General features: G+C 43.0%; 1 protein-coding gene across 4 annotated transcripts in view; it reads right to left on the reverse strand.

The window, feature by feature from the left end:
* Positions 1-23,501, reverse strand: part of plcxd1.1 (phosphatidylinositol-specific phospholipase C, X domain containing 1, tandem duplicate 1) — a 29,442-nt gene that overhangs the window by 4,973 nt on the left and 968 nt on the right. The window contains exons 2-6 of one of the 4 annotated variants that reach the window (XM_031822256.1): positions 12,193-12,271; positions 7,799-7,941; positions 6,126-6,254; positions 4,667-4,822; positions 52-232 (exon numbers count right to left, since the gene is read on the reverse strand). In XM_031822256.1, the coding sequence (XP_031678116.1) occupies positions 52-232; positions 4,667-4,822; positions 6,126-6,254; positions 7,799-7,941; positions 12,193-12,262 (679 nt within the window). In that variant the 5' untranslated portion in view covers positions 12,263-12,271. The other 3 variants (XM_031822255.1, XM_020473689.2, XM_031822257.1) reach the window with 3 other exon arrangements.

Raw genomic sequence — 23,501 nt, forward strand, 5'->3', positions numbered from 1 at the left:
TCCTTACTCTGCACAATATTTCATAGCAATATGTGGTCATCTGTAGGTTACCTGGGCGGCCATGTTGTTTCCTGTGTTCGAACTCCTCGATCAGAGCCTCGGCTTTACACTTGTTGGCCCACCAGTAGGGGATGTGAGGCCAAAGGTCGCTATAGAGGCTGACCATGCTGTGCTCATAGGAGACAATCACCTGGTAACCCAACGACCACAGGTTCCTCAGCGTCACCACTTCCTGGAACACAGAGGATCATGGGAAAGTATGGCTCATGCCATGCTAGGAAACAGTGGTAACACTATATATTTACATTTTTTGTCAAATTTTGTAATTATTTTTATAATACACAACATACGCACACAAACATCCATGACATCCCATCTGACCACACCCCCATCTCCAGCGCTCTCAGCCACATGGGGTCAAACTGCACCATGTTGTTTCTCTCCGTCGCCCCACACACTTTCAACATTTAGATAATGAAGAATTTGACCTTTCCATTGTGTTAACGACGGAGGATTGGTTGATTTCCAGTTTTTAAGTATACATTTCCGGAAGTCATGGATTATTGAGTCAATGTTAGTTTTACACTTAAAAACACGACTCTGCCGGTGTGCTGTAGAATGTGAATTTCGTCTCTTGTATAATAAATGATATACAGTTATAGTTATATAGTTGTATATAGTTTATACTGAATTAAGTTACATTTCTCTTATTAACTGTCATTTCTTCAGTTCCAACATCCCTCCATCTTGTGCTTTTTAAGTCTTGGTTGCAATAGTTTATATTTTTTTCTAAGTTGTATAGGTTTTCTGCAAGATTTTATATACAGTTGAAGTCGGAAGTTTACATACACTTAGGTTGTAGTCATTAAAACTCATTATTCACCCACTCCACAAATTTCTTCTTAACAAACTATCGTTTTGGAAAGTCAGTTATGCACAAAGTAGACGTCCTGAGACGAGTCATTTTTCCAACACAGACAGATCATTTCACTCATAACTCACTGTGTCACAATTCCAATGGTTCAGAAGTTTACATACACTAAGTTAACTGTGCCTTTAAACAGTTTGGAAAATTCCAGAAAATGATGTCATGGCTTTAGAAGCTTCTGATAGGCTAATTGACATAATTTAAGTCAATTGCAGGTGCACCTGTGGATGTATTTCAAGGCCTACCTTCAAACTCAATGCCTCTTTACTTGACATAATGGGAAAATCAAAAGAAATCAGCCAAGACCTCAGAAAAAAAATTGCGGACCTCCACAAGTCTGGTTCATCCTTGGGAGCAATTTACAAACGCCTGAAGGTACCACGTTCATCTGTACAAACAACAATATGCAAGTATAAACACCATGGGACCACACAGCAAACATACCGCTCAGGAAGCAGACGCGTTCTGTCTCCTAGAGATGAACGTACTTTGGTGAGAAAAATGCAAATCAATCCCAGAACAACTGCAAAGGATCTTATGAAGATGCTGGAGGAAACAGGTACAAAAGTATCTATATCCACAGTAAAACAAGTCCTATATCGACATAACCTGAAAGGCCGCTCAGCAAGGAAGAAGCCACTGCTCCAAAACCACCATAAAAAAAAGCCAGACTACGGTTTGCAACTGCACATGGGGACAAAGATCATTCTTTTTGGAGAAATGTCCTCTGGTCTGATAAAACAAAATATAACTGTTTGGCCATAATGACCATTGTTATGTTTGGACAAAAAAGAGGGAGTCTTGCAAGCCAAAGAACACCATCCCAACGGTGAAGCACGGGGGTGGCAACATTATGTTGAGGGGGTGCTTTGCTGCAGGAGGGACTGGTGCACTTCACAAAATAGATGGCATCACGAGGTAGGAAAATTAGGTGAATATATTGATGCAACATCTCAAGACATCAGTCAGGAAGTTAAAGCTTGGTCACAAATGGGTCTTCCACATGGACAGTGACCACAAGCATACTTCCAGAATTGTAGCAAAATGGCTTAAGAACAACAAAGTCAAGGTATTGGAGTGGCCATAACAAAGCCCTGACCTCAATCCTATAGAAAATGTGTGGGCAGAACTGAAAAAGCATGTGCAAGCAAGGAGGCCTACAAACCTGACTCAGTTACACCAGCTCTGTCAGGAGGAATGAACCAAAAATCACCCAACTTATTGTGGGAAGCTTGTGGAAGGCAACCCGAAACGTTTGACCCAAGTTAAACAACTTAAAGGCAATGCTACCAAATACTAATTGAGTGTATGTAAACTTCTGACCCAATGGGAATGTGATGAAAGAAATAAAAGCTGAAATGAATCACTCTACTATTATTTCACATTCTTAAAATAAAGTGGCGATCCTGACTGACCTAAAACAGGGAGTTTTTGTTAGGATTAAATGTCAGCAATTGTGAAAACGGAGTTTAAATGTATTTGGCTAAGGTATATCTGAACTTCCGACTTTAACTGTATGTACGATAAGTCCACTCTCTTTCTCTCCCCCTCTTTCTTTCCCCACCCCCTTTCCATTGTGTAACAAGCTGTCATATCGGGTTAGTCCACTAGGGACTTTTCATTACATTATGTTAGTAATCAATACAACCAATACCGTGTTTATGTAAATCTGTGTGATTATTTAGTTAGTTAGTAAATAAACAATTAAGCCAATTTCTGTATCGTTCATTCATCACCAAGGTTAGGGTTTGTGCTGATATCCAAGGATTATGCGATGTTCAGAATGAGACTGATAAGGTAATGATTAATATGTGACTGTTATTGATGTAAGAGATATCTGTATATCTTTAGAGTTTGAGTCGGGAGATAGTCACTTAAACAACTTTTCCCGTGGTGCCCCAAGTTCCTAATGAGTTAATAGTTACGTGATTAATTTACTTGAGTAATAATTAAACAGAGTAAATAGCAGTCATCACATTAATGATAAAACGTCACAACACCTGGTACCCCTGCACATCAACTTGGTACTGGTACCCTGTGTATATAGCCAAGTTATTACCTGGTACCCTGTGTATATAGCCAAGTTATTACCTGGTACCCTGTGTATATAGCCAAGTTATTACCTGGTACCCTGTGTATATAGCCAAGTTATTACCTGGTACCCTGTGTATATAGCCATGTTATTACCTGGTACCCTGTGTATATAGCCAAGTTATTACCTGGTACCCTGTGTATATAGCCAAGTTATTACCTGGTACCCTGTGTATATAGCCAAGTTATTACCTGGTACCCTGTGTATATAGCCATGTTATTACCTGGTACCCTGTGTATATAGCCAAGTTATTACCTGGTACCCTGTGTATATAGCCAAGTTATCGCTACTCATTGATATTTTTTCCTAGTGTTCTTATTTTTTCTTTGGTGTGTCTCTCTGCATTGTGGGGAAGGAGCTGGAAGTAAGCTTTTCACTATTAGACTATAACTGTAATTTACGACGCATGTGACAAATACCATTTTATTTTCTATTTGATTCCAATGTTACCTTTAAGATGTGCGCGGGCTTTTATTTTGTAAAGTGGTTTCTTGCATCAAACAACACAATACAAAAACATTTCACCTCCTTGTTTGACAGGATAAACAGGTTGATCCTGCTGGGGTCTGATCAACTGCTTGGCGTAGCAGCTACTTATGTTCTTGTCTATTAATGTTCTGTATTATGTCATGTTTTGTGTGAACCCCAGGAAGAGTAGCTGCTGCTTTTGGAACAGCTAATGGGGATCCATAATAAACCCCAGGAAGAGTAGCTGCTGCTTTTGGAACAGCTAATGGGGATCCATAATAAACCCCAGGAAGAGTAGCTGCTGCTTTTGGAACAGTTAATGGGGATCCATAATAAACCCCAGGAAGAGTAGCTGCTGCCTTGGCAGGAACTAATGGGGATCCATAATAAACCCCAGGAAGAGTAGCTGCTGCTTTTGGAACAGTTAATGGGGATCCAAATAAAATTCCAAGAGGCTGAATGATAGAACAGCTATTTCCATGTTAAAATATTATGGGATGCATTTTCTCCATTGTTTCTGATGGTAGGCCTACATTATGATCAAATAGCCACAGTAGCCTACTTGGTCACTGTTAAAACTAACTTAAATAGGGTCCAGCCTCAGTGTTCATAGTAAACGCTCGCTGGAAGTTGCTCAGCAGACCTGAAATTTGCTCATTGCCAAAAAAGATTAGAGGGAACATTGGAGGTGTCCCTACAGTAGTTGGACAGTGCTTGGAGGTGTCCCTACCGTAGTTGGACAGTGCTTGGAGGTGTCCCTACATTAGTTGGACAGTGCTTGGAGGTGTCCCTACAGTAGTTGGACAGTGCTTGGAGGTGTCCCTACCGTAGTTGGACAGTGCTTGGAGGTGTCCCTACAGTAGTTGGACAGTGCTTGGAGGTGTCCCTACCGTAGTTGGACAGTGCTTGGAGGTGTCCCTACAGCAGTTGGACAGTGCTTGGAGGTGTCCCTACAGTAGTTGGACAGTGCTTGGAGGTGTCCCTACCGTAGTTGGACAGTGCTTGGAGGTGTCCCTACCGTAGTTGGACAGTGCTTGGAGGTGTCCCTACCGTAGTTGGACAGTGCTTGGAGGTGTCCCTACCGTAGTTGGACAGTGCTTGGAGGTGTCCCTACCGTAGTTGGACAGTGCTTGGAGGTGTCCCTACAGTAGTTTGACAGTGCTTGGAGGTGTCCCTACCGTAGTTGGACAGAGCCTGGCGTTGAAGATGGTTCTGATGGTGGATATAAGTCCAGTGTGGAGGTCCTGGTTCAGACCCAGGAAGTGACTGAAGGACAGCAGAACCACCTCTCTAGAATGGACATCTAGCCAGGATCTGATCTCCTGAAGAACGGTCTGTGGAGAACAGACATCCGTCCAACTGGTGTAACACAATCTCAGTAACATCTGAAATCAATTATATATCCCAAATCCTATTTGTATATGTCGTAAGGTTGTCAGATAAGAACAGGAGTCTAGTAAATGGTACAACCCCTCTCTGTAGCCCCTTGTCAGAATGTCTACTAAACCTCCCTGCTATGTTAGAAGTACAGATTATACCTTTAACATTGAATGTAGTCTACACTCTGTGGTAGAATGGAAGTATCATACCTCTAAATTGAGCGTAATGTACACTCCGTAGTATCACACCTCTACATTGAGCATAGCGTACACTCCGTAGTATCACACCTCTACATTTAGCATAGCGTACACTCCGTAGTATCACACCTCTACATTGAGCATAGCGTACACTCCGTAGTATCACACCTCTCCATTTAGCATAGTGTACACTCCATAGTATCACACCTCTACATTTAGCATAGTGTACACTCCATAGTATCACACCTCTACATTGAGCATAGCGTACACTCCGTAGTATCACACCTCTACATTGAGCATAGTGTACACTCCATAGTATCACACCTCTACATTGAGCATAGCGTACACTCCGTAGTATAACACCTCTACATTTAGCGTAGTGTACACTCCATAGTATCACACCTCTACATTTAACATAGTGTACACTCCATAGTATCACACCTCTACATTTAGCATAGTGTACACTCCGTAGTATAACACCTCTACATTTAGCGTAGTGTACACTCCATAGTATCACACCTCTACATTTAGCATAGTGTACACTCCATAGTATCACACCTCTACATTTAGCATAGTGTACACTCCATAGTATCACACCTCTACATTTAGCGTAGTGTACACTCCATAGTATCACACCTCTACATTTAGCATAGTGTACACTCCATAGCATCACACCTCTACATTTAGCATAGTGTACACTCCATAGTATCACACCTCTACATTTAGCGTAGTGTACACTCCATAGTATCACACCTCTACATTTAGCACAGTGTACACTCCATAGCATCACACCTCTACATTTAGCATAGTGTACACTCCATAGTATCACACCTCTACATTTAGCGTAGTGTACACTCCATAGTATCACACCTCTACATTTAGCATAGTGTACACTCCATAGTATCACACCTCTACATTTGGCGTAGCGTACACTCCATAGTATCATACCGCTACAGTGAGTGTAGTGTATACTCCATAGTATCATACCGCTACAGTGAGTGTACACTCCATAGTATCATACCTCTACAGTGAGTGTAGTGTACACTCCATAGTATCATACCTCTACAGTGAGTGTAGTGTACACTCCATGGTAGAAGTACAGGTCAGTAGAGGTGTCGTTGGGTCGATGTGCGATCCTCAGGTCAAGATATCTGACCCCACAGTCTAGCTGCTCCTTCACTGTCGCCTCCTATAGGATATTATCAGATTAACTTTATCAGATCACCTACATTATCAGAGCAACAACATTATCAGATCATCTACATTATCAGAGCAACAACATTATCAGATCATCTACATTATCAGATCGACATTATTATCAGATCATCAACATTCAGAGCAACAACATTATCAGATCATCAACATTATCAGATCAACATTCAGATCGACAACATTATCCGATCATAAACATTATGCGATTGACATTATTATCTGATCAACAACATTATCAGATCAACATTATTATCAGATCGACAACATGATCAGATCAACAACTTTATTAACCCAACCAGCACTGAGCACAGATGTCCTGCCAGCACCGAGGGCCAGATGTCCTGCCACCACCGAGGGCCAGATGTCCTGCCAGCACCGGGGGCCAGATGTCCTACCAGCACCGAGGGCCAGATGTCCTGCCAGCACTGGGGCCAGATGTTCTGCCAGCACCGAGGGCCAGATGTCCTGCCACCACCGAGGGCCAGATGTCCTGCCACCACCGAGGGCCAGATGTCCTGCCACCACCGAGGGCCAGATGTCCTGCCAGCACCGAGGGCCAGATGTCCTGCCAGCACCGAGGGCCAGATGTCCTGCCAGCACCGAGGGCCAGATGTCCTGCCAGCACCGAGGGCCAGATGTCCTACCAGCACCGAGGGCCAGATGTCCTACCAGCACCGAGGGCCAGATGTCCTACCAGCACCGAGGGCCAGATGTCCTACCAGCACCGAGGGCCAGATGTCCTACCAGCACCGAGGGCCAGATGTCCTGCCACCACCGAGGGCCAGATGTCCTACCAGCACCGAGGGCCAGATGTCCTACCAGCACCGAGGGCCAGATGTCCTGCCACCACCGAGGGCCAGATGTCCTGCCACCACCGAGGGCCAGATGTCCTGCCACCACCGAGGGCCAGATGTCCTGCCACCACCGAGGGCCAGATGTCCTGCCACCACCGAGGGCCAGATGTCCTGCCAGCACTGGGGCCAGATGTTCTGCCACCACCGAGGGCCAGATGTCCTGCCACCACCGAGGGCCAGATGTCCTGCCACCACCGAGGGCCAGATGTCCTGCCACCACCGAGGGCCAGATGTCCTGCCACCACCGAGGGCCAGATGTCCTGCCACCACCGAGGGCCAGATGTTCTGCCACCACCGAGGGCCAGATGTCCTGCCAGCACCGAGGGCCATATGTCCTGCCAGCACCGAGGGCCATATGTCCTGCCAGCAGGTGTAAAGTCTGCACCAGAAGTGTTATGCCATCTAGGTCAGGGTGGTCATCTAGGTTAGGGTGGTCATCTAGGTCAGTGTGGTCAAACTCAATTCCTGGAGGGCTGTGTCTCTGCTGGTTTCTGTTATTTCGTTTCAATTTGTGTCCAATTAAGACCAAGCCAACCAGATGAGGGGAGTACCTAACTAATCAATTATCTTAATTGATCAATAAAGTGCAAGCGAGGACTAAAAACCTGCACACATTGTGCTCCAGAAATGTAGTTTGACACCCCTGATCAGTTGTTAAAAATCCTACCTGTGTAACTGCCCATTTATAAACAAACGGTCGTATCAGGGGCTTCATGTATTTGTCTAGCTTCTGCAGCAAATCAGGTTGGGTCAGGTCGACAGGGGAGCCGTCACTCCTATCCAGACAGTAGGTTATGGCATTATGGCTTCCTAAACAGGGAATCAAGGTACAGACAGATAGGGCCTGATATTACAAGTGTATGGTCAATGTCATGTGTCAGACTGGTACCCATATGATGCTCCTAAGGATGCAGTTCCTAAGGATCCAGTTTACAACATACAGTAGACGGCCTATTATTCATTCAATCCCTTACTTCCCTACAAGGGAAATGGAAAGTGTTGGTGATGACATAATGCCATCTAATTAAAGTGTTGGTGACATAATGCCATCTGATGTGTTGACATAATGCCATCTGATTAAAGTGTTGGTGACATAATGCCATCTGATTAAAGTGTTGGTGACATAATGCCATCTGATTAAAGTGTTGATGACATAATGCCATCTGATTAAAGTGTTGATGACATAATGCCATCTGATTAAAGTGTTGATGACATAATGCCATCTGATTAAAGTGTTGATGACATAATGTCATCTGATTAAAGTGTTGATGACATAATGCCATCTGATTAAAGTGTTGATGACATAATGCCATCTGATTAAAGTGTTGTGACATAATGCCATCTGATTAAAGTGTTGATGACATAATGCCATCTGATTAAAGTGTTGATGACATAATGCCATCTGATTAAAGTGTTGGTGACATAATGCCATCTGATTAAAGTGTTGGTGACATAATGCCATCTGATTAAAGTGTTGTGACATAATGCCATCTGATTAAAGTGTTGATGACATAATGTCATCTGATTAAAGTGTTGATGACATAATGCCATCTGATTAAAGTGTTGGTGACATAATGCCATCTGATTAAAGTGTTGATGACATAATGCCATCTGATTAAAGTGTTGATGACATAATGCCATCTGATTAAAGTGTTGACATAATGCCATCTGATTAAAGTGTTGATGACATAATGCCATCTGATTAAAGTGTTGATGACATAATGCCATCTGATTAAAGTGTTGATGACATAATGCCATCTGATTAAAGTGTTGATGACATAATGCCATCTGATTAAAGTGTTGACATAATGCCATCTGATTAAAGTGTTGATGACATAATGCCATCTGATTAAAGTGTTGATGACATAATGCCATCTGATTAAAGTGTTGATGACATAATGCCATCTGATTAAAGTGTTGATGACATAATGCCATCTGATTAAAGTGTTGTGACATAATGCCATCTGATTAAAGTGTTGATGACATAATGCCATCTGATTAAAGTGTTGATGACATAATGTCATCTGATTAAAGTGTTGATGACATAATGCCATCTGATTAAAGTGTTGATGACATAATGCCATCTGATTAAAGTGTTGTGACATAATGCCATCTGATTAAACTGTTGATGACATAATGCCATCTGATTAAAGTGTTGATGACATAATGCCATCTGATGTGTTGACATAATGCCATCTGATTAAAGTGTTGGTGACATAATGCCATCTGATTAAAGTGTTGGTGACATAATGCCATCTGATTAAAGTGTTGATGACATAATGCCATCTGATTAAAGTGTTGATGACATAATGCCATCTGATTAAAGTGTTGATGACATAATGCCATCTGATTAAAGTGTTGATGACATAATGCCATCTGATTAAAGTGTTGATGACATAATGCCATCTGATTAAAGTATTGATGACATAATGCCATCTGATTAAAGTGTTGACATAATGCCATCTGATTAAAGTGTTGATGACATAATGCCATCTGATTAAAGTGTTGATGACATAATGCCATCTGATTAAAGTGTTGATGACATAATGCCATCTGATTAAAGTGTTGATGACATAATGCCATCTGATTAAAGTGTTGATGACATAATGCCATCTGATTAAAGTGTTGATGACATAATGTCATCTGATTAAAGTGTTGATGACATAATGCCATCTGATTAAAGTGTTGATGACATAATGCCATCTGATTAAAGTGTTGTGACATAATGCCATCTGATTAAACTGTTGATGACATAATGCCATCTGATTAAAGTGTTGATGACATAATGCCATCTGATTAAAGTGTTGATGACATAATGCCATCTGATTAAAGTGTTGGTGACATAATGCCATCTGATTAAAGTGTTGTGACATAATGCCATCTGATTAAAGTGTTGATGACATAATGTCATCTGATTAAAGTGTTGATGACATAATGCCATCTGATTAAAGTGTTGATGACATAATGCCATCTGATTAAAGTGTTGATGACATAATGCCATCTGATTAAAGTGTTGACATAATGCCATCTGATTAAAGTGTTGATGACATAATGCCATCTGATTAAAGTGTTGATGACATAATGCCATCTGATTAAAGTGTTGATGACATAATGCCATCTGATTAAAGTGTTGATGACATAATGCCATCTGATTAAAGTGTTGATGACATAATGCCATCTGATTAAAGTGTTGATGACATAATGTCATCTGATTAAAGTGTTGATGACATAATGCCATCTGATTAAAGTGTTGATGACATAATGCCATCTGATTAAAGTGTTGTGACATAATGCCATCTGATTAAACTGTTGATGACATAATGCCATCTGATTAAAGTGTTGATGACATAATGCCATCTGATTAAAGTGTTGATGACATAATGCCATCTGATTAAAGTGTTGGTGACATAATGCCATCTGATTAAAGTGTTGTGACATAATGCCATCTGATTAAAGTGTTGATGACATAATGTCATCTGATTAAAGTGTTGATGACATAATGCCATCTGATTAAAGTGTTGATGACATAATGCCATCTGATTAAAGTGTTGATGACATAATGCCATCTGATTAAAGTGTTGACATAATGCCATCTGATTAAAGTGTTGATGACATAATGCCATCTGATTAAAGTGTTGGTGACATAATGCCATCTGATTAAAGTGTTGATGACATAATGCCATCTGATTAAAGTGTTGGTGTTGATGACATAATGCCATCTGATTAAAGTGTTGGTGACATAATGCCATCTGATTAAAGTGGTGGTGTTGATGACATAATGCCATCTGATTAAAGTGGTGGTGTTGTGACATAATGCCATCTGATTAAAGTGGTGGTGTTGTGAATGCAGCATAACAGCAGTACTGTAATGTGTTTAAAAGCTATGGTGAAGTAATTAATAGTAGATACAGTAGACCAGTTCCTCAGGGGAACGTCCCATAGAGCACAGGGCTGGTGATCCATCCAGATGTCTTACCTGGTACAGCTAGGTTCCTCAGGGGAACGTCCGTCCCATAGAACACAGGGCTGGTGATCCATCCAGGTGTCTTACCTGGTACAGCTAGGTTCCTCAGGGGAACATCCCATAGAGCACAGGGCTGGTGATCCATCCAGATGTCTTACCTGTTACAGCTAGGTTCCTCAGGGCAACATCCCAAAGAGCACAGGGCAGGTGATCCATCCAGCTGTCTTATTTGGTACAGCTAGGTTCCTCAGGGGAACGTCCGTCCCATAGAACACAGGGCAGGTGATCCATCCAGGTGTCTTACCTGGTACAGCTAGGTTCCTCAGGGGAACGTCCCATAGAGCACAGGGCAGGTGATCCATCCAGCTGTCTTACCTGGTACAGCTAGGTTCCTCAGGGGAACATCCCATAGAGCACAGGGCTGGTGATCCATCCAGGTGTCTTACCTGGTATAGCTAGGTTCCTCAGGGGAACGTCCGTCCCATAGAACACAGGGCTGGTGATCCATCCAGGTGTCTTACCTGGTACAGCTAGGTTCCTCAGGGGAACATCCCATAGAGCACAGGGCTGGTGATCCATCCAGATGTCTTACCTGGTACAGCTAGGTTCCTCAGGGGAACGTCCCAAAGAGCACAGGGCAGGTGATCCATCCAGCTGTCTTACCTGGTACAGCTAGGTTCCTCAGGGGAACGTCCGTCCCATAGAACACAGGGCTGGTGATCCATCCAGGTGTCTTACCTGGTACAGCTAGGTTCCTCAGGGGAACGTCCCATAGAACACAGGGCTGGTGATCCATCCAGATGTCTTACCTGTTACAGCTAGGTTCCTCAGGGCAACATCCCAAAGAGCACAGGGCAGGTGATCCATCCAGCTGTCTTATTTGGTACAGCTAGGTTCCTCAGGGGAACGTCCGTCCCATAGAACACAGGGCAGGTGATCCATCCAGGTGTCTTACCTGGTACAGCTAGGTTCCTCAGGGGAACGTCCCATAGAGCACAGGGCAGGTGATCCATCCAGCTGTCTTACCTGGTACAGCTAGGTTCCTCAGGGGAACATCCCATAGAGCACAGGGCTGGTGATCCATCCAGGTGTCTTACCTGGTATAGCTAGGTTCCTCAGGGGAACGTCCCATAGAGCACAGGGCAGGTGATCCATCCAGCTGTCCATGGGAAGTTCCTTCAGAGACACCTGCACTTCAGACACCACCTCTGAGGACATTTGTGGGTGCTAAAGATGTACAGTTATATTTCATCAAACACTGTACTGAAATTAATGACTGACTGCCCTCTAATGACTGACTGTCCTCTAATGACTGACTGCCCTCTAATGACTGACTGCCCTCTAATGACTGACTGCCCTCTAATGACTGACTGCCCTCTAATGACTGACTGCCCTCTAATGACTGACTGCCCTCTATGTATTTTAAATAGTTCTAAGGTCAGCCGTCCATCTACAATTTAGACTAGGTCAGCCGTCCATCTACCATTTAGACTAGGTCAGCCGTCCATCTACCATTTAGACTAGGTCAGCCGTCCATCTACCATTTAGACTAGGTCAGCCGTCCATCTACCATTTAAACTAGGTCAGCCGTCCATCTACCATTTAAACTAGGTCAGCCGTCCATCTACCATTTAAACTAGGTCAGCCGTCCATCTACCATTTAAACTAGGTCAGCCGTCCATCTACCATTTAAACTAGGTCAGCCGTCCATCTACCATTTAAACTAGCTCAATGCAAAAGGCTGATTGAGGACCCTTATACTGAAGAATGTGTTGGTTTTCTATGATTGTATATGGATGTGAAAATGGATGTGTATATCGGTCTATATTGATGTGTATGGTGTACATTGATGTGCATAGAGATGTGTATGGTGTATATTGATGTGTATAGTGTATATTGATGTGTATAGAGTACATTGATGTGTATAGAGTACATTGATGTGTATAGAGTACATTGATGTGTATAGAGTACATTGATGTGTATAGAGTACATTGATGTGTATTTGTATTTATTATGGATCCCCATTAGTTCCTGTCAAAGCAGCAGCTACTCTTCCTGGAGTCCAGCAAAATTAAGGCAGTTTATACAATTGTAAAATATTACAAAACATTCACAACACACTGTCACGGCCGATGTGTCTGTGCCAATGTTTGTGTTGCTTCACAGTTCCCGCAATTTTTTAAATCTGTTTTTTAAAATCTGATTCTACTGCTACGTCAGTTACTTGATGTGGAATAGAGTTCATGTAGAGTCCATGTAGTCATGGCTCTATGTAGTACTGTGCGCCTCCCATAGTCTGATCCGGACTTGGGGACTGTGAAGAGACCTCTGGTGGCATGTCTAGTGGGGTATGCATGGGTGTCCAAGCTGTGTGCCGGTAGTTTAGACAGACAGCTCAGCTCAGTGCATTCAACATGTCAACCCCTCGCATAAATAAAAGTAGTGATGAAGTCAATCTCTCCTCCACTTTCAGCCAGGAGAGATTGACATGCATATTATTAATATTAGCTCTGTGTTCATCCAAGGGCCAGCCGTTTAGCCCTGTTCTGAGCCAATTACAATTTTCCTAATTTTTTTGTGGCACCTGACCACATGACTGAACAGTAGTCAAGGTGCGACAAAACTAGGGCCTGTAGGACCTGCCTTGTTGATAGTGTTAAGAAGGCAGAGCATCGCTTTATTATAGACAGATTTCTCCCTCATCTTAGCTACTACTGCATCAATATGTTTTGACCATGACAGTTTACAATCTAGTGTTACTCCAAGCAGTTTAGTCATCTCAACTTGCTCAATTTCCACATTGTTTATTACAAGATTTAGTTGAGGTTTAGGATTTAGTGAGTGATTTGTTCCAAATACAATGCTTTTAGTTTTAGAAATATTTAGGGCTAACGGATACCTTGCCACCCACTCTGAAACTAACTGCAGCTCTTTGTTGAGTGTTGCAGTCATTTCAGTCGCTGTAGAAGCTGACATGTATAGTGTTGAGTCATCAGCAAAAATAGAAACTCTGGCTTTACTCAGTCAGTAGCATGTCATTCGTAAAATTTTAAAAAGCAAGGGGCCTAAACAGCTACCCTGGGGAATTCCTGATTCTAACTGGATTATATACGAGAGGCTTGCATTAAAGAACACCCTCTGTGTTCTGTTAGACAAGTAACTCTTTATCCACATTATAACAGGGGGTGTAAAGCCATAACACATACGTTTTCCAGCAGCAGACTATGATCAATAACATCAAAAACTGCACTGAAGTCTAACAAGACAGCCCCCACAATCATTTTATCATCAATTTATCTCAGCCAATCATCAGTCATCTGTGTAAGTGCTGTGCTTGTTGAGTGTCCTTCCCTATAAGCATGCTGAAATTCTGTTGTCAATTTGTTTACTGTAAAATAGCATTGTATCTGCTCAAACACAATTTTTTCCAGAAGTTTACTCAGGGTTGGTAACAGGCTGATTGGTCGGCTATTTGAGCCAGTAAAGGGGGCTTTACTATTCTTAGGTAGCGGAATGACTTTCGCTTCCCTCCAGGTCTGAGGGCACACGCTCTCTAGTAGGCTTAAATTGAAGATGTGGCAAATAGGAGTGGCAATATCGTTTGCTATTATCCTCAGTAATTTTCCATCCAGATTGTCAGACCCTGGTGGCTTGTCATTGTTGATAGACAACAACAATTGTTTCACCTCTTCCACACTGACTTTACAGATTTCAAAAGCACAATTCTTGTCTTTCATAATTTGGTCCTATATACTTGGATGTGTAGTGTCAGCGTTTGTTGCTGGCATGTCATCCCTAAGTTTGTCTTGCCAATGAAACGGTCATTAAAGTAGTTTGCAATATCAGTGGGCTTTGTGATGAATAAGCCATCTGATTCAATAAATGAAGGAGCCGAGTTGGCTTTTTTTCCCAAAATTTAATTTAATTTAATTTTTACTATCATTCTTTATATAGTTTATTTTTGTTTCAGTGTAGTTTATTTTTAGTTTAGTCACATGACTTCTTAATTTGCAGTACGTTTGCAATTCAGTTGGGCTGCCAGACTTAATTGCCATACCTTTTTCCTTGACATTGATGTGAAGTGTATATTGATGTGTACTAATGTGTATAGTGCTGTGTATAATGTATATGGATGTGTAGTGTATTTTGATGTTTATAAACTGGGTGGTTTGAGCAGTGAATGCTGATTGGCTGAAAGCCGTGGTATAGCAGAACGTATACCATGGGTATGACAAAACATTTATTTTTACTGCTCTAATTACGTTGTTAACCAGTTTATAACAGCAATAAGGCACCTCTGGGGTTTATGATATATGACAAATATACCACGGCTAAGGGCTGTGTCCTAGCACTCAGTGTTGCGTCGTGCATGCCGTGGTATATTGGCCATTAGTATATCAATGTGAATATTGATGTGTATAGAGTATATTGATGTGTATAGAGTATATTGATGTGTATAGTTTAATTCATGTATATTGATGTATATAGTGCATATAGATGTATATAAATGTAAATAGTGTATATTGACGTGTATAATGTATATTGATGTGTATAGTGTATATTGATGTTTATAGTGAACTGTGTATTGATGTGTATATTGGTAAAATAGTGTATATTGGTGTATATAGCTCAGTGTGTCAAATCGAAGGGCCTGTTGTCCGGACCTCTGGCAGACTCTATGGGGGTGCCACAGGGTTCAATTCTCGGGATGACTCTTTTCCCTGTATATATCAATGATGTTGCTCTTGCTGCTGGTGATTCTCTGATCCACCTCTACGCAGACGATACCATTCTGTATACATCTGGCCCTTCTTTGGACACTGTGTTAACTAACCTCCAGACAGGCTTCAATGCCATACAAAACTCCTTCCGTGGCCTCCAACTGCTCTTTATTGCAAGTAAAACTAAATGCATGCTCTTCAACCGATCGCTGCCAGCACCTGCCCGCCCGTCCGGCATCACTACTCTGGACGGTTCTGACTTGGAATATGTGGATAACTACAAATACCTAGGTGTCTAGTTAGACTGTAAACTCTCCTTCCAAACTAACATTAAGCATCTACAATCCAAAATTAAATCTAGAATCGGCTTCCTATTTCACAACAAAGCCTCCTTCACCCATGCTGCCAAACATACCCTTGTAAAACTGACCATCCTACCGGTCCTCGACTTCAGCGAAGTCATTTACAAAATAGCCTACAACACTCTACTCAGCAAACTGGATGTAGTCTATCACAGTGCCATCTGTTTTGTCACCAAAGCCCCATATACTACCCACCACTGCGACCTGTACACTCTCGTTGGCTGGCCCTCGCTTCATTCTCGTCGCCAAACCCACTGGCTACAGGTCATCCACAAGTCTCTGCTAGGTAAAGCCCCACCTTATCTCAGCTCACTGGTCACCATAGCAGCACCCACCTGTAGCACTCGCTCCAGCAGGTATATCTCACTGGTCACCCCCAAAGCCAATTCTTCCTTTGGCCGTCTCTCCTTCCAGTTCTCTGCTGCCACGAACTGCAAAATGACTGGAACGAACTGCAAAAATCTCTGAAGCTGGAGACTCTTACCTCCCTCACTGGCTTTAAGCATCAGCTGTCAGAGCAGCTCACAGATCACTGCACCTGTACATAGCTCATCTGTAAATAGCCCATCCAATCTACCTCATCCCCATACTGTATTTATTTATTTATCTTGCTCCTTTGCACCCCAGTATCTCTACTTGCACATTCATCTTCTGCACATTCTACCATTCCAGTGTTTAATTGCTATATTGTAATTACTTCACCACCATGGCCTATTTATAGTCTTACCTCTCTTATCCTACCTCATCTGCACATGCTGTATATAGACTTTTCTACTGTATTATTGATTGTATGTTTGTTTATTCCACGTGTAACTCTGTGTTTTATGTGTCGAACTGCTTTGCTTTATCTTGGTCAGGTCGCAGTTGCAAATGAGAACTTGTTCTCAACTGGCCTACCTGGTTAAATAAAATAAAAAAATAAAATATAGAAGATAGCCCTATTTGGTAAAATACCAAATCCATATTATGGCAAGAACAGCTCGAATAAGCAAAGAGAAACGACAGACCATCATTACTCTAAGACATGAAGGTCAGTCAATCTGGAAAATTTGAAGAACTTTGAAAGTTTCTTCAAGTGCAGATGCAAAGACCATCAAGCGCTATGATGAAACTGGCTCTCATGAGAACCGCCACAGGAAAGGAAGACCCAGAGTTACCTCTGCTGCAGAGGAGAAGTTCATTAGTGTCACCAGCCTCAGAAATTGTAGCCCAAATAAATGCTTCACGAGTTCAAGTAACAGACACATCTCAACATCAACTGTTCAGTGTGAATCAGGCCTTCATGGTCAAATTGCTGCAAAGAAACCACTACTAAAGGACACCAATAAGGAGGGTGCTCTAGCCAACAAACCGCAGAGACCTGAGGACACCATTCCAACCTGGAACTGAGCCAGATACAAATTCAATTAGCACTAAGGTGTGAAGTAAAAGGCCTTTGGGCCCAACAAGTGTCAAGAGTCCTCTGAAGCCCCCTCCTGCTGTTCAAAGAGCATTCACTGGCATTTTCTACAAGAAATCTGCCTACAGAAATATAAGCTTCTCCCAAGTGGGTGTGACACCTACTCCCATTGCCTGCTGCACTGCTGCTTGGATTCCACCTGGTTATCTGTTCACCGTCTACCCTGGCCTGTCTCCCTCCGTCTTGTACAGGTAACTCCACCACACTCTCCCTAGCCTTCAGCACACATGCACTGTTGCGCCTCCAGCACACACGTACAGTCGTTATTTATTTAACAAAAAATGATTGTGCATTTTGCTGTTTGCCTCATGACTCCTGCATGCTATGTTGACTACAAACGTTCTTTACCAATCCGTGGGATAGACTGTTTGTTCCCACACTTGGGACTCTGACTCTCTATTGGTTACACAGACTCTTGGCCTCCCATCCTATTCTAACCACCTCTTGCCGGCTTTGTATTCATGTTACCTGATGAAATTGCTGTACAATATGATCTTGTTGCCATCTAATGACATTCAGATGTCATAAATCAGCACTGCAGAGCTCTCCCTGTCCTCTGCCGTGCCCTGATTGTATTACTGTTGATGATATCTGGAAATGTACATGTACACCCTGGCCCATCTACTGTTGCTAGCCCCAAATCTGACTTGTGCACTGATATCAAGCTGATCCTAACTGTTATTTCGCCCTGTTTATCAAAAGTGTTGAAAAAAAACTTGTCAATAATCAACTGACTAGCTTTGTTGATGTCTATAGTATTCTCTTGGGTATGCAATCTGGTTTCCGCTCAGGTTCTGGATGTGTTACTGCAACCGTAAAGGTCCTCAATGATGTCACCATTGCCCTTGATTCTAAGTAATGACGTGCTGCTATTTGTATTGACTTGGCCAAAGCTTTTGATACGGTAGACCATTCCATTCTTGTGGGCCGACTAAGGAGTATTGGTGTCTCTGAGGGGTCTTTGGCCTGGTTTGCTAACTACCTCTCTCAAAGAGTGCAGTGTATAAAGTCAGAAAATCTGCTGTCTCAGTCACTGCCTGTCACCAAGGGAGTTCCCCAAGGCTCGATCCTAGGCCCCACGCTCTTCTTAATGTACATCAACAACATAGCTCAGGCAGTAGGAAGCTCTCTCATCCATTTATATGCAGATGATACAGTCTAATTCTCAGCTGGCCCCTCCCCAGATTTTGTGTTTAACGCTTTCTTAGTGTCCAACAAGCTTTCTCTACCCTTAACCTTGTTCTGAACACCTCCAAAACAAAGGTAATGTGGTTTGGTAAGAAGAACGCCCTTCCTCCCACAGGTGTGATTACTACCTCTGAGGGTTTAGAGCTTGATACAAGTACTTGGGAGTATGGCTAGGCGGTACACTGTCCTTCTCTCAGCACATATCAAAGCTGCAGGCTAAAGTTAAATCTAGACTTGGTTTCATCTATCGTAAATCGCTCCTCTTTCACCCCAGCTGCCAAACTAACCCTGATTCCGATGACCATCCTACCCATGCTAGATTAGGGAGACGTAATTTATAGATCGGCAGGTAAGGGTGCTCTCGAGTGGCTAGATGTTCTTTACCATTCGGCCATCAGAGTTGCCACCAAGCTCCTTATAGGACACATCACTGCACTCTATACTCCTCTGTAAACTGGTCATCTCTGTATACCCATTTCAAGACCCACTGGTTGATGCTTATTTATAAAACTCTTAGGCCTCACTCCCCCCTATCTGAGATATCTACTGCAGCCCTCCTCCTCCACATACAACACCCGTTCTGCCAGTTACATTCTGTTAACAAGCGCACACATCCCTGGGTCGCTCCTCTTTTCAATTCGCTGCAGCTAGCGACTGGAACGAGCTGCAACAAATACTCAAACTGGACAGTTTTATCTCAATCTCTTCATTCAGAGACTCAATCATGGACACTCTTACTGACAGTTGTGGCTGATTTGTGTGATGTATTGTTGTCTCTACCTTCTTGCCCTTTGCTGTTGTCTGGGCCCAATAATGTTTGTACCATGTTTTGTGCTGCTACCATGTTGTTGTTATGTTGCTACCATGCTGTGTTGGCCGCAACACATGACTTGCTATGTTGTTGTCTTAGGTCTCTCTTTATGTAGTGTGTGTGTTGTCCTATATTCATATTTATTTATTTTAATCCCAGGAGGCCTTTTGCCTTTTGGTAGGCCATCATCAGGCCATCAATAAGAATTTGTTCTTAAGGGACTTGCCTAGCTAAATGTCAATATTTTTTTTAAGCAGCTTATGTGTAAAAAATAAATACATCTATTCTAAAATTTGAGTGAAAGAGCATCTCTTGCATTTGGAATGGTCTGTTTTTGAAAAGATATTAAGGAACAATTATCATCTCCACTGTGAGTCATATTTACAGTTATCCAATCACCTCAGCCCAAATCTGACTAAGTAAGTGTTCATTGTCAGATGTATGGGGACAAATGACCTGCATCCAGGTGCATATCTGGTTAATTCTCACTGCATAACCATCATCCTGAAAAAGCATAATCCTTGCCTACCCCAGTTACGGTTATTCTAGTCTTAATGTGAGCAATATGTCTGGCCACCTCTCTTGGCATCAAAGTCACTTTGACAACATTTTCCAGCTTTAACACATTTTTACACTTCCTGATGAATAATACAGTGAAGAAATATCCATTCCTCAGAGTTACGGCTTTCTTCTCTTATTCATTTGTAATATTTTTAGTAGGCCATGTTTTTACTGGTTATATTTGGTGATCCAGCTGTTGTATCAGTTCGCTCCAAGGTAGATTCAATTTTCCAAGCAGGAAGACACCCTGTCATATAAGTCCTATAAGTCAGAGCCCCTGGTTGTTCCTGTCATTGATTCCATCGCTAGAAGTTCTTCTGTTATTTCAAAGTTCTCATTTCTTCATTTATTTAAAAAAAAGTCAAAGTTGCACGGTGTCTCCGATGTCAGGACGCTCATCCAGTGCTATAGAAAAAAAGATTGAAGGCATCTGATTTTTTCTTCAACTCTGAGATTAGATCCTCCCCTATCACTTCCACACGCCTGGTGATGGTTCTATATGATAAAGCTAATTTACTCTAATTGGCTTTTACTCTCAGGACAAAGTCCACCATACACTCTTTCACAAACTCCCCTTCAGCAAAAGGCTTGCTATGCTCTGTGAATTTATGTGCCACTACGTAGCTTGCCTTAGTTATGCAGTCTAGAGTTGAGGCCTTCCTTGCCTTTTCCTGAGAGGACAGGTTGCTAGCGTAGTTCGCTTGCATGCTGGTATGTCCGCAAAAAAGTATTTTGATGTCCATTATTTTTTAAACACACGACATTCAGAGTCCACTTTTCTTATTTTTGCAATACTCATACGGCCCACACTTGTCCCCCACCCTTTCCCCAGAACCACTCCGATTCACATACCGCCCAAACAGATCCACAGATTATGCAATCTCAATCGCACACTGCCCTTTCCCACCTGAACAAAAGGAACACCTATGTGAGAATGCTATTCATTGACTACAGCTCAGCATTCAACACCATAGTGCCCTCAAAGCTCATCACTAAGCTAAGGACCCTGGGACTAAACACCTCCCTCTGCAACTGGATCCTGGACCCAGGTGGTAAGGGTAGGCAACAACACGTCTGCTACGCTGATCCTCAACACGGGGGCCCCTCAGGGGTGCGTGCTCAGTCCCCTCCTGTACTCCCTATTCACACACAACTGCGTGGCCAAACACGACACCAACACCATCATTAAGTTTGCTGACGACACAACAGTGGTAGGCCTGATCACTGACAACGATGAGACAGCCTATAGGGAGGAGGTCAGAGACCTGGCAGTATGGTGCCAGGACAACAACCTCTCCCTCAATGTGAGCAAGACAAAGGAGCTGATCGTGGACTACAGGAAAAGGAGGGCTGAACAGGCCCCCATTAACATCAACGGGGCTGTAGTGGAGCGGGTCGAGAGTTTCAAGTTCCTTGGTGTCCACATCACCAACAAACTAGAATGGTCCAAACGCACCAAGATAGTTGTGAAGAGGGCAGGAGACTGAAAAGATTTGGCATGGGTCCTCAGATCTTTAAAAAGTTCTACAGCTGCACCATTGAGAGCATCCTGACAGGTTGCATCACTGCCTGGTATGGTCACTGCTCAGCATCTGACCTTAAGGTGCTACAGAGGGTAGTGTGTACGGCCCAGTACGCTAAGCTTCCTGCCATCCAGCACCTACATACTAGGGCGGTGTCAGAGGAAGGCCCAAAAAATTGTCAGACTCCAGTCCCCAAAGTCATAGACTGTTCCCTCTGCTACCGCACGGCGATACCGGAGCGCCGAGTCTAGGTCCAAAAGGCTCCTTAACAGCTTCTACCCCCAAGCCATAAGACTGCTGAACAGCTTCTACCCCCAAGCCATAAGACTGCTGAACAATTAATCAAATGGCCACTGGACTATTTACATTGACCCCCCCCCTTTGTTTTTGACACTGCTGCTATTCGCTGTTTATTATCTATACATAGACACTTTACACTTTACCCCTACCTACATGTACAAATGACCTCAACTAACCTGTACCCCAGCACACTGACTCGGTACTGGTACCCCCTGTATATAGTCTCCACAAGGACTCTGTACTGGTACCCCCTGTATATAGTCTCCACACGGACTCTGTACCAGTACCACCTGTATATAGCCTCGTTATTGTTATTTTATTGTGTTACTTTTAATTATTTTTTACTTTAGTTTATTTGGTAAATATTTTCTTAACTCTATTTCTTGAACTGCACTGTTGGTTAAGGGCTTGTAAGTAAGCATTTGACTTCAACTGTACATAAAAGTAGGTGGACACCCCTTCAAATCAGTGGATTCGCCTATTTCAGCCACATCCGTTGCTCACCAGTGTATAAAATCGAGCACACAGCCATGTCATCTCCAGTGTCAAACATTGGCAGTAGAATGGCCTTACTGAAGAGCTCAGTGACTTTGAATGTGGCACCGTCATAGGATGCCACCTTTCCAACAAGTCAGTTTGTCAAATTTCTGCCCTGCTAGAGCTGGCCCTGTCAACTCTAAGCGCTCTTATTGTGAAGTGGACACATCTAGGAGCAACAACAGCTCAGCAGTGAAGTGGTAGGCCACAGAAGCTCACAGAACGGGACCGCTGAAGCGTGTAGAGCGTAAAAATAGTCTGTCCTCAGTTGCAACCCTCTACTGAGTTCCAAACTGCCTCTGGAAGCAACGTCAGCACAATAACTGTTTGTCGGGAGCTTCATGAAATGGGTTTCAATGGCCGAGCAGCCGCACGCAAGCCTAAGATCACCATGCACAATGCCAAGCGTCGGCTGGAGTGGTGTAAAGCTCACCGCCATTGGACTCTGGAGCAGTGGAAACACATTCTCTGGAGTAATGAATCACGCTTCACCATCTGGCACTCTGACGGACAAATCTGTTTTGGCAGATGCCAAGAGAACGCTACCTGCTCGAAGTCATAGTGCTAACTGTAAAGTTTGGTGGAGGAGGAATAATGGTCTGGGGCTATTTTTCATGATTCGGGCTAGACCCCTTAGTTCCAGTGAAGGGAAATCTTAACGCTACAGCATACAATGACATTCTAGACAATTATGTGCTTCCTTTGTGCTGTGGAAGAACTTGACTGGCCTGCACAGGTCCTTGAGCTCAACCCCATCGAGCACCTTTGGGATGAATTGGAAGGACGACTGCGAGCCAGGCCTAATCGTCCAACATCAGTGCCCGACCTCACAAATGTTTGTGGCTGAATTAGAAGCAAGTCGCCGCAGCAATGTACCAACATCTAGTGGAAAGCCTTCCCAGAAGAGTAGAGGCTGTTATAGCAGCAATGTTCCAACATCTAGT

Source organism: Oncorhynchus kisutch, linkage group LG4, assembly GCF_002021735.2.
Source record: "Oncorhynchus kisutch isolate 150728-3 linkage group LG4, Okis_V2, whole genome shotgun sequence".
In the NCBI taxonomy this organism is placed as follows: Eukaryota; Metazoa; Chordata; class Actinopteri; order Salmoniformes; family Salmonidae; genus Oncorhynchus; species Oncorhynchus kisutch.